This window comes from Ursus maritimus, unplaced genomic scaffold (genome assembly GCF_017311325.1).
Source record: "Ursus maritimus isolate PB19 unplaced genomic scaffold, ASM1731132v1 scaffold_3, whole genome shotgun sequence".
NCBI classification, from domain to species: Eukaryota; Metazoa; Chordata; class Mammalia; order Carnivora; family Ursidae; genus Ursus; species Ursus maritimus.
The window spans coordinates 84,879,057-84,891,515 of NW_024425563.1; the positions used below are offsets into that span (position 1 = coordinate 84,879,057).

The 12,459-nt window shown below is 40.9% G+C and overlaps 1 protein-coding gene across 1 annotated transcript in view; it reads left to right on the forward strand.

Annotated features, from left to right (window-relative positions):
* LHFPL3 (LHFPL tetraspan subfamily member 3) overlaps nt 1–5,485 on the forward strand; it is a 372,770-nt gene extending 367,285 nt beyond the window's left edge. Inside the window, exon 2 of the mRNA XM_040644352.1 lies at nt 4,573–5,485. Coding sequence (XP_040500286.1) covers nt 4,573–4,916 — 344 coding nt within the window. The 3' untranslated portion in view covers nt 4,917–5,485. The remainder of the gene's footprint in view (nt 1–4,572) is intronic.
* Nucleotides 5,486–12,459: the final 6,974 nt, after the last annotated feature.

Sequence of the window (12,459 nt, forward strand, 5' to 3'; positions counted from 1 at the left end):
GTGACATTCTAATAAGAAACCATTTTGGGATAATAGTCCAATTGGAACTAATTCTCCATGTATTCCTTTTGGTCAGGAAATAGCATGTCCAAATTAATCAAATGTTACAGTGCCTTGTGTATTCTAATGTTTAGTATAGTGATGTGGCTCCATCTTCTAGGATGATCAATTTGTAAAGCGTTGGAAATAATTATAAAACCAAGAGGAATATTTAATTTTTCATTGCCTGAGACATTAGCCTAGGATCTTGCAGGTACTGCCTAGGATTAGGAACAGCTGTTGGCTTCCACTGGCTATACACATCATGCAGGTTAAGAAGGTTCTGGTTAATAGGGTGCCAGAAAACAGAATTTATTATAGTACTCAAACATTAATGCAGAACACAGTAATACCTTTCCAAAGAAATATCAGGGCCTAAACTATTTTAATGGCTTCAGCTAATCTTAAATACACATAACTTTCGGGTGACTTCTCATTTCAAAAATAAAACAGCCAAGTAGGGGAAGTTTGGATGGGAGGAGAAGAAAATATATATTTTGATAATACATTGTCGGAAACTAAAGTTTTTTTACGTAATGGCCATGTGGAAGCTCAGCTTTCAAAAGGATAGGATTCATTTATTTAAAAATTGGATTTGGGGGGCCACCTGGGTGGCACAGTCATTTAAGCATCTGACTTTTGGTTTCGGCTCAGGTCATGATCTCAGGCTCCTGGAATCTGGCCCTGCATCGGGCTCTGCCCTCAATGCAGAGTCTACTTGTCCCTCTCCCTCTACTCTTCCCTTCCCTGTTCATGCTCGCACATGCACGCTCTCTCTTTCTCAAATAAATGAATACATAAAATATTTTTTAAAAATAGGATTTTAATCACAGATTTCACTTACAAAGTTTTAAAAGCTTTTAAATGCAATTGAGCTTCATTTTTATTATTCTGTTATAAAGCCATTCAGATTTTCAGAACAGATACATTAGAAGAAGACCAAATGTTTCACTGTAAGAGAAGGCCAGCAAGAAGTGGGTGAGGCATCCAGGATATATTCCAGCGCCCTGTGGCCTACAGGACACCTGGTGTGGAGTATCCTTACTGGGGGGAGACCTAAACATTTTTCTCAGGAGGCCGGAGCCCGAGCCTGTCAGCCCAGGTTTTATCCTCCGATTTCTCTGAACAGCTGCTCCCTTAGCCTATCGCAAATAAGAATTGCATTTCCAAAATTCTGTGTTTGTAACTTTGAGCCAAATACCCATTGCATAAAATAAAGCACAATTGCATGCCCTCTCTTCTCAGATTTATCTCGTAAAATTTGATTAAGGAAATCCTATCCTTTGAAGATAGGGAGCAATGATAGAACCACTCCCATTCTCCTGTGGTTTTAGTTTCAGATTAATTCTGCCTCTCTTTTTATCCTAATTTATAACTCAGTTTCCAGAAATGGAAACTTTAAAGGTTGTCTATGCTCAGTGTAAAAAGACCTTGAGAAAAGATGTGTTTATTGATGTCACCATTGCACAAACAGCCTGTTCCAGTGAAGTTGTCCTGCAGCGTCCAATAACCTGCCCAAACCTGTGTCACTTGGTGATTTCTATTAAGTTTCGCTAGAGTTATAAGTAATATAATAGTGTCATTCTCCAAGTGATTCCATTCATAAAGGAAAAATACTTGGCTTTCATTTTTTCTGTGTAAGAAAGTAATTTTCTCATACATAAACATTTAATGTGTAAAAAAGCATTTAGAATATTTTTAAAAGCTTCCAAGTAACAAAATTTTTAGAGATTTTTCTCAACTGTGTGGATTCAAGCATTTTGTGTGGCTTCCCAAATAAAGTTAATTTTTGCTTATGGAAACCAAACTTTTTTTTTTTAAACACACAGATCATCATTGCGAGAAGGGCCTTGGAGAGCATGTTGGTATTCAGTGCTAGGAGAAACAGAAGGAGTAGAAATTTGAAATATTTTGAAATCATCAACTTTTTTTAATTGTGTTCTCCTGAGTACATGTAATCTGTTGTCTGATTGTAACAAAATTGGCTCTGTTGAATCTTCCCTTTTAAAGATGAATCTTTAACTGAATTTGTGATGTTGGGTAGTTGTGATATTGAGTTCTATAAACTATATGTTGAAGTATATTGTTTAGGTGTTATAATTCATTTATTCATTCATTTTACTTTCTCATTCAAAAGTATGTTAGTGCCAGCTATCTACAAGTTACTGTTTTAGGTGCTAGGACTATGGTGGCTTACTGAAGTTTCCTTCTTCAGAAAGCATACAATCTGTTAATTGAAATACTTGTAAACAAATAACAAATGTAAAAAGCCACAATGACTCTAAGTAGGTACAGTCAGAAGCTACAGGGGTTCTGAGAAGGGCAGTATTGTAGGTCAAGAAGAATTCGAGATGGCTTGCCTTGTGGAGGGGTTGCACCTGATCACTGAAAAATATTTAAGAGTGGACCATTTAGGGACAATGCGGCAAATACTCGAGGCAAAAGAAAAAAGAGAATGACCCCAAAACTTGGTGCATAGACAGGGAGTCAGGTGTGGCTCAACCCAAGAGAAATGGAGAGTCTAAAGGGGAGGGGGACTGGGAAAGTAAGTGGGGGCTGGATCGTGGAGCGTTTGGATACCTAAGACATCTGCATATTCCTCAGTATCAGTGAGGGGCGAGGGGGTGGAGCCTCCAAAGGTTTGGAGCATGATGGTCTCAGCAGTCATATGTGATCTGGATTAGAGTGAGGTGGACTGAAGGCAAAGGGAAGTTAGGGTTCCTTCTGAGACATAATGAGGTGTAACGTAGGGAAGTGTCCATGACCACTACCTATGCAGAGATACTATAAAATAATGTGAGACCCTAAATCCAAGTTCTCCCAGGCAGTCTTCCTACGTGTCACCCCTCTTGGCCTCTGTGTCCTCCACACCTGCCTGTAGAGTCATGCTCCTGTAAAAAATAGGAAATCATGTGTCCACTGCTGGCTTGTTCAAGAGGTTGCAGCTTGCCAGCTTCAGGAATTTTTTGGCCCTGACCATCACACAACTCTATGTTGGTTGTGACATCAGAGTCTTAAGTGGCATGCCCTGGAAACCATAACCTGCCTGGAGGCATAGCCCCTGCCTCCCTTGCAGCCTGAACATGATCTCCATCCCATCACAGATCTCCTGGTTGCTCTGCAAACACCCCAGGCCTCTTTCCAACCCCAGGGCCTTTGCACATGCTGTTGCCTGGAACGTCTTTCCCACCAATTTCACAGGTCTGGTGCCTTGTGTGTTTCTGGCCTTAGCTTAAATATCACCCCCTCAAAAGGCCTTACTATTATTCTTTATCCGAGCCCTTTGTTTCTTTCCTACCTAGTAGTTCAACTTCCAACTATTTTATTTGCATGTTACTCATTTTTTTTTTGCCTCTTTCCCTACTAAAATATATAAACCATGTCTCTCTTCTTGATTGCTGTATTTCTAGTGCCAAGAACTGTGTCTGACACTCCATAGAAGATCATCAATATGTAGCTGTTGAATTAATGAGTAATTAATGAATTAGTGAATTAATGAAAACACCTGTTCAGAAAGCCCTATATAACCTAAAACTATCCTCCTTTACCCCTAAATAATTAAATATAAAGAGAATAGCAACAAATGGCCACTTATCTTCTGTAATCTGCAAAGTGACATATTCTATAAAAAGTGTTCATAGGATTCCCATAGTGATATTTGGGAGACAGAATATAAGTATTCTGCTTATATTCCTGAATTTCCATTAAAAATTCTGGTACCACACCATGTTGCAGGGTTTTTCAGCCTTTTTAAAAATGAAATAGAGATTAGAAAAGAAAATATCAGGGTGCATTGCATCTGCTAAGTATAGTTTCAAGAAACCTTTCAGTGTGTGTGTGTGTGTGTGTGTGTGTGTAAAGAGGTTCCAGTATGAAATTATTTTTTTACTATGAGTCCAAGTCAATATACACTGGGTATTTTCCATGTTATCCTAACCCCTTCTCTGGCTGCTATCGAACTCTTCAAAGCCAGTGTTGAATTGTCATTCTGCAGTGTTGTGATTCCTTATGATTTATTTGCAATGGAAGCCTTCCCACAAATACACACCAAATTTCAAATTTTTAGTATTTTCTTACAGATCAACATACATTAACCTCTCTCAGAATGCTCAGGCTTGCAGCAAAAGTGTTCCCAGAGCTGCAGGGCTAGGCTGCTTTTAAGTAAACTAGGGGAGGGGAAAAACAAATACTCAGGGTAGGACAGTGGTAGGGTTTGCTATTCTTTAAATCAAGAATTTGAGGGGTGCCTGGGGGGCTCAGTGGGAATCTGCCTTCAGCTCAAGTCATGATCTCAGGGTCCCAGGATCGAGTCCCAAGTCGAGTCGTGCTCCCTACTCAGCGGGGAGTCTGCTTCTCCTTCTCCCTCTGCCCCTCCCCCCTGCTCTTGCTCTCTCTCACACTCTCAAATAAAATCTTTTTTTTTTTAAAAAAAGTCAAGAATTTGAAGCAATGATTTGACACACAGCAGTATTTGTTAAAATAACATTTATGTTAACTACTTTTTTTTTTTCCCTCTCTCTCTCTCTCTCTCAGCTGCCTGCCTTGTGCTTGGCTGTATGATTTTCCCTGATGGCTGGGATTCAGATGAAGTAAAACGGATGTGTGGAGAAAAGACAGACAAGTACACTCTTGGGGCTTGTTCGGTCCGCTGGGCGTACATCCTGGCTATTATTGGGATTTTGGATGCTCTGATCCTCTCGTTTCTGGCATTCGTGCTTGGTAACCGACAAGACAGCTTGATGGCAGAGGAACTGAAGGCAGAAAACAAAGGTAAGATGGCTTTGGGGAACTCTTACCTGGCGCCTCAAGCACGTCAAGTACAGCGCTTCCCTTGTGGGTCTAACGTGCTGCGTCTTTCAATGCTGTCTGGTTCATAGACTTCCCCCTAGACTCAACTCAAGAAGTCTGCGCAGTGAAAATGTAGGATTTTCACACTTCAGCTTTCTAAGGCTCTTGGAGTCCATGATTGTGATTTAAATGCGTTTTTCCAGTTTCTTTTTCCCTCCCTAAGTTAATGGCTAGGATATGGCCTTTTTTTTTTTTTTGGTCTGCTTGGTTAGAGAGTATATCCTCTCCATGCTTTCTGCTGTTTCCCAGGTTGAAATAAATGCATGGGAGAGCTCATAAAGCCATCTACAAATGTCTTTATTAAACTGTTTGCAATCATTTTATTTGAATTCAAACTCTTCCTCTCTGAGAGAAGACACCATATTGGCCCTAAAAAGTTACAGTTAGGGGTTTCAACAGTTAACTAATTGACTGAATTTTAAATGTGCTATCTGGGTGGTGAAAAGTCCTCCTATTTCTTTTCAAAAAGAGAATGTCTTCTGAAACACAAACTAGAATAAAAAATAGGACATTGACTACTGAATGATATGAGACTATTACAGCATGCCAGAAAGAAGTAGCAAATCCTTATTCAAGATGAATGTCCATTTTCTCTCCAGACTTTTAAGCCAAGTGGTTGGGGATGGAATTTCATCATCTCTGTCTGTTGCAGACTTAGATTTATTTCACTGTTTTTGTCTTTGTTATTTTTAACTTTAATACTTTGGACTTATGTCAGCACCTTCAATTGCGTAGTCCTGCTTCTCGTTTTTATTTCTAATTGCAAACTAAATCCATCCTTGAATTAGGAAATGTAGCTTACTATTTCAAGTAGTTGCTAACTTCAAAAACTCTTTGCTGCTTCAACAGGCCTCAAATAGAAGTATGTATTAGTGTCTACAGGAATGTCACATGTAATGATAGTGTAGCAAGCTTTATATTTAGACCGTCGCTGTTGATGCTTGTAAACTATGAACTATAAAGAGAGAAAATCAAGAGGTCTGGGAAAGCACAGTCATCCTCGAGCTCTTTATCTTCCTGATTTATGGACAAAATACATACTAGTTTACTCAGTTCCATCAAAAATATTCTAAACATGGGGCAGCTGGGTGACTCAGTCGGTTGAACATCTGACTTGATTCTGTCTCAGGGTCGTGGCATCGAGCCCCATGCCAGGCTCTTCGCACAGCGTGGAGTCTGCTTGTCCCTCTCCTTCCCCCTCTGTTCCTACCCACATGTGTGCGTGTGCTCTCTCTCTCTAAAATAAATAAATTCTAAAAATTAAAAAAAAATTCTAAACACAAAAACCTTTCACAAGGGAGTAGTGCTTTCTAAAAACATAATTACTTCCCTCTCACAGTTGTACTTTCTAGATAAAAAAAAAAAAATGATAGGAAGATAATCATTATGCTTTTTAAAGCCTGTTACAGATTTAAAGTGCTTTCACCTGCGCTCATTCATTTGGAACCCTAGTCCAGTCTCTGTAATCTGGTGGATGTACACAGGTCTCTGTCCAGTTAGCTTCACTTCAAAGTTAATAAGAATAGCTCAATAGCAGAATAAATTACTTCCCCCTAAGGAATGAATTCAAGAACACACCACTTAGTTCTGCAGATGGTTGATTTCTACCACCACCTAATAATGGACCAGAGTGCTGTTTATTCTCTGTACAACTTAAAGTTATACTGAGAACGCTTAACTTTTCAGACATCCTTTGACCCCAAATAAGGAAGTTCAGAAAAATTTTTGAAAAATAACAAAACCGGGAACATTTTTTACTTTGCAATGGAGAATTCTAACTTCTGTCCACGTATAAGAGTGACAGCAATTCTGAATTCATGCCTCAGAAAGAAACGGCTAGGATTAGAGGATAACCCCCAACAGTTTCCAAAGTGGGTCTTGTCTTCCACTGGATTCAGTTACATGGTGATGTCTGATCCCTTTGGCTGAGGTTTTCATTTTAAAAAGCATTTTCCATTCCAACACCTGGTTAAAAGTGTTGATGGGAAAGGAAGTCAAAAGAAGCCAGCATAGGGGCACCTGGGTGGCTCAGTCTGTTAAGCATCCAACTCTGGATTTTGGCTCAGGTTATGATCTCAGGGTCATGGGATCAAGCCCCATATCAGACTCCATGCTCAGCAAGGAGTCTGCTTGTCCCTCTCACTCTGCTCCTCCCCCACTCTCTCTCGGTCTCGCTCTCAAATAATTTTTTTTTTTTTTTTAAAGAGGCCAGTGTAAGGTCTGGGGACTATCTGTGTGTGATTTTTCTGTGTTCATCATCTTCATTTGTTTGTATCACCCTTGCATGAGTCTGTAGTTCCTTCCATCTGGTTCCGAAGGGCCCAACTCAGTAGCAATTCATCTGTATCAGATCAGATCCAGTGAAGTAGCAAAGAGCATCAGGCCGTGCTGAGGAACATTTCAGTCATACCACATTTTCATTTCACAGTCGAAATTCTTTCCTCTGAATTCTGAGAATGTATCAGCCGCTCTGTTGTATAGACATTTCAGAGCCTCCTGCGACAGGGTCTGTATAAAATCAGACCAGAAAATGTAATCAAACCTACATGTTTCTGAGAAATGGTACAAGACTTGTAGTAGCTCTACAAAATAGCTTTTATGGTTTGGTATTATTTAAACATTTGGTTCAGTGTTGAGACTTCCAAAGTTGGATTGTTTGGGAGAGGACCAGTCAGTGATCTTGTGTGTTTGTGTACGAACAGTTTCACTAAACAGTAGTTTAATTGCTTTCAAGTGCGGCGCAAGAACCAGAACTACTATCGCTGTTACTTTCTACAAATCCTAAGGGAGGAGAGATCTGATAAGTGGATATAATTTGTGAATACGAAATTGATTATATTTAAATAGGTACTTTTACAATTTGTAGGGGTGCATCGATATCACTTTTCACTTATTGAAACTATTATTTTGCCTATTCTTTTTCTATCCCTTGGTAGCCAAGGCTTCCTTTGGTTTTCAGAGCAGTGCAATGAGACAGAGGCCAATCTAGCTCACAGAATTTTAGAGGAATTTACTAATTCTACGTTGCTTGTGGTATCCTGGAAGCAGACAATACCATGTCTCCAGTCTTGGCTCAAAAGAGTAAAACATTCGTCTGTTCTGATATACATTACATTACTGCACACACTACAACACCTTTTACAATCTTCTCATTGTATGGTCTGCTGACCATGCTAACAACCTACATCCTATAACAGCAGGAGCGTTAGAGAGACTATACCTGGAGGTAGAGCGTATGCCCCCAGTTCCCAGAAGTTTGTCCTGAGGAATCTCATGATAGGATCATACTGTCATTTTGTGGCTTTTATAATTAATCTAACAACACACTTCTCTGTGTGCCTGGAAAAGCCACCAAATGGGTTCACGTGTGCCCCGTGTCACTACAGTAAGGATACTGCGTAGATCCATCAGTCCTGCCTCACACCCTCTCCAATGGATAAAACAAGAATCGCTGTTACATAAATCCTACACTATATGGAAACAGAAAGGAACTCCATTCTAATTTTTGAGCTGTACTCCACTCACAGATTCCTTAAGGGAATATAGGAGGCTGCTGAGCCATAAATTAACCATCGCAAAGGTACGATTCAAAGGGAATACAAGGGAAAAGTACACGGGTGAGCTCTCTACGTAGACAGACCACTGCCTGTTAAGATAAATTTCCAGGGAACTCTTCCCCAATCTCATTAGAACATCTCCCTTCAAAACCACCTGCAACATTTCTTAAGCGTTTCCCAGGAGTGCAACAATAATTGAAAGAGGTCTCCGCTGAAATTTGTCACAAATTGTAAAATGGCAAAATTGGAACAAGGGAGTTTCAACAGAATTCCAACCAATTGAAGGCAGCAACTTTGAAGATGCAAGGGTTGTCTTAGAAGGAACTTCTGCAAGGGATAAAGTTAGTCATTTAGTTTGCATCATCCAAGCCCCACAATATTTTCTCATATAAAAAAAATAAAAACTCCGCTGAAAAAACAAAGGGAAGTGAAAACTATTTAAATATCCAACAAGCTTGCACAGGAGTTGGCACGTGTGAGAAAATTCGACTGTGCATTTGGGAAGCCAGCCCTGCAGGCTCTGTGCCGCCCCTGGCTCTGGGATAAGAGCAGGTAGGCAGGTGTTCATTCTTGTTTCGGAGCTCAGCAGTGTGAGTTCTCAATGAGCCAACAACAGGAGGCATTTCACCTTGATATGCTGCTTAATTGCATATTTTAACACACTGAACTGTGAAGTCAATTTAATTATGTAAAATTAAAGTTTCATCCAGATAAAAAGGATTTGAAATGAAAGCTTCATTTTCAATTGCTTTCATTAATTGTGAAAGGATAAATAATTACATTTTCCAGAACTCCTGTGCCACAAATATCTCTTTCCTTGTCAGACACCATTCATAAAGAGGTATGCTTCTGCGTTTGTGCATATGTTCTTTGGAATTGCTGATCAGATAATTGGGTCCTCTCATGAGCAGTTTTAAAGTCACTCTGTCTTCTAGCACTTAAACTGCAAAGGAGAAAACAGGATTATCCATTAAGAGGTGACTCTAGCTACCATTTATTAAGTGGCTTAAGCTCTTTTTAATGCTATAATAGGTGGAGTTAAATTCATTTTACTCAAATAACTAATTGAGAAATCCTTTGGAATTTTGATTTAAGGTGCCACGGCATGCCACGCCACAGCCACACTGTGAGTGGCAGCATGGGGGGGTGGAAAGAACGTGGGCTGCCTGGAGCTAGTGTTGTCTCTGACATGACCTGAGAGCCCTGCCCCCAGATCTCAATATTTCCAGAAGGAAGCTTCCTCCTCTATAAAATGCCAGCTTGTCTAAATGAGTTTTCTTCCAGCTCCAAAATATTCTAATTATGGGGACACCTTCAGAGTTATTCTTTAAAGATGCCCCAAGGGCAGTAAGAGCTCCTGCCCTCAGAGCAGTGACTACATCAAGGGCTCTTAGGAACTTCCTTGCAACGTAAGGGTAACTAAGAGAAGGGAAAGATGAAGGTCAAGGGGAAGGTTGTGTAGGACGCCCAGGGTGTATCTCCTCAAACAGCATTGCCACACCCCCATCATTTATACCACCAGGAGGAAGGAGTCAGATTTAGAAACTGGCCCAGGGCAGAAGCACCTCCTAGCCTCACTAATTCCCATGTTATGCGGTGCCCATGTGGACACCTTGACAGTGAACAGAGCCCCGATCAGAGAGAAGAACTTTGTTTTTGGTCTCAACTTCAGCACAAAGGGTCATTAGGACTTTGAGCAAATCCCTAATAACCCAGAACTTCAGTTTTACCTTCTTTAAAATGAGAATAGTAATACCCAGGTCTTCGTCCTCCGTAGGATTGGTAGAATCCAGTGAAAGCATGTATGTGGACACAGTTTATAGTTGATAATATCTATGTAAGCTTTACTCATTACTAATCATTTGTCCTGTATGGCATCTTATTTGATCTTGCAAGAATCCTGTGAGATAGCTATCATCATCCTACTTTTACACATCAGAAACTGAGGCTCAGAAAAGTTAAATACTTTATCTAAACTTCCATAGTTGGGAAGGAATGAATGCAGGGTTCCCAAACTAGTCATGTTTTTCTACCATACAAGATGATGGAATCATTTTTTTTAAAGATTTTATTTATTAGAAAGTGCACAAGCAGAGGGAAGAGGGAGAAGCAGACTCTCCGCTGAGCAGGGAGCCCGATGTGGGGTTCGATCCCAAGACCCTGGGATCATGACCTGAGCCCAAGGCAGACGCTTAACCAACTGAGCCACCCAGGTGCCCCTGGAATCATTTCCTAAAATATTCTGATTCTGTTGCTTTCAACTTGACCAAGGAGCCCTGTACAAGTAAAGAGTTTAGTCTCATTTTCATTTGGTAGCCTTTAGATCATGTTAAACAAAAATCTAATCTACTTGAGAATAGACTATTCCCATGTTGGTATATGGCATTTCCATTGTCATTTGTCTCAAGGTATTTTTTTCATTTCTCTTCTGATTTCTTGTGTGACCCACTGATTGTTCAGTAGCATGTTGTTTGATCTCAAATGAGAAATAGCCTTTAAAATTGATCCTCTCACTTGACCATGTAACTTTATGAAAACCTAGTGAGGAAGATCAGGAAGCCCCTGCAAAGAGTATTAAGCTCTTTGAACTGTATCTTTAAGAAGGCCATAGTGAACCCCCTGTTTCCCGGTGGGGTTAGTGTTGAACTTTGTGGTCATAGTTCTTATATTACCTCTTCACAGTCAACCGAAGTGAGCCATCTTGCTACTCCTTCATCAGCTTGCAATAGCCGCCCTTGCCCAGATTCCCGTCTGCCTCTCTGGACTCTTTCTGCGGAGTTTCCTAAGGGGCTTCCTCCCCACCTCTCCGCTCTTTCTACCTGTGCTCACTCTATAGGTTATCTTATTGGGTGCCATGGCTTGAAGGGGGTCATCATGCTAATGACCCCCAGGTTTAATCCACCTGGACTTCTCCACTGAACTCTGGTCTCCCATACTCAACTGTCTACTTGATACCCTTTCTGAATATCTACTTAGCATATCAAACTTAATATTTCCACAACTGAGCTCCTGATGTTTCTTTCCTCCCAAAGCTGCCACCTCATACATTCTTCCCCATCTCGGTTAATGACCGCCTTATCCTTCCAGCTGCTCAGGCCAAAACTTCAGTCATTCTGGACTCTTCTCTTTCTCTCACAGCTCACATTTAACCAATCTAAAAATCATGTCCATTCTACCTTCAAAATATAGCCAGAATCCTCCGACTTCTCAAGCCCCCCCACTCCTCCATGGCTGCCATCTTGTTTCAGCAGTCATTTTAAGACCCTCCTATGTGGTTTCACAGTTCCACCCGTGCACCCTTTCAGTCACATCTCAATAGAGCAGCCACATGATGCTGTTAAAGGGTAAGTCAGAATGGGCCAGTCCTCAGCTCAGCACCCTCCAGTGATGGGATGATCTCAGTCAGTGTAGAAGCCAGAATCCTTCAGTACAGTCCACGAGACCATGCCCATCTGCCTCCATCTTTGCACTCTGACCTCCTCTCTGTCTTTTCCCCTCATGTCCTCTGCTCTGGACACACCAACTTCTCTGTTGTTTCTCAAACACTGAGATGGGACAGTCCCATCTCAGGGCCTTTGTGTTTGCTGTCCTGTCTGCCTGAGATGCTCTTCCTCGAAATCCTACAGCTTGCTCATTCATCTTCAGGTTTTACCCAAACACCACCTTCTCAATGAGGCGTTCCCTGGCCAACCTCTCTAAAATTTCACATAAACGTGTAGTCCATCTGACCCACCAAATGGTTTACCTCTTTTTCTTGTGAATTGTCTGCCCCCAGAAAAGCTCAACAAGGGCAGGGATTTTTGTGTCTTGTTCACTACTGTATCCCTGGTGCCTGGAAACGTGCCTGGCATCTGTGGGGCTTCAGTAACTATGTGCTGTGGGAGTGAATTATTGAATGAAAGAACTCATCGATTCCGATCTCTCTCTCATGAGCTCATTCCATTGGTGCATAGATCTTCACCTTAGAAAGTTGTGGTTTTGGTAAAGTTGAAATACACCTCCTTGTAATGACCAC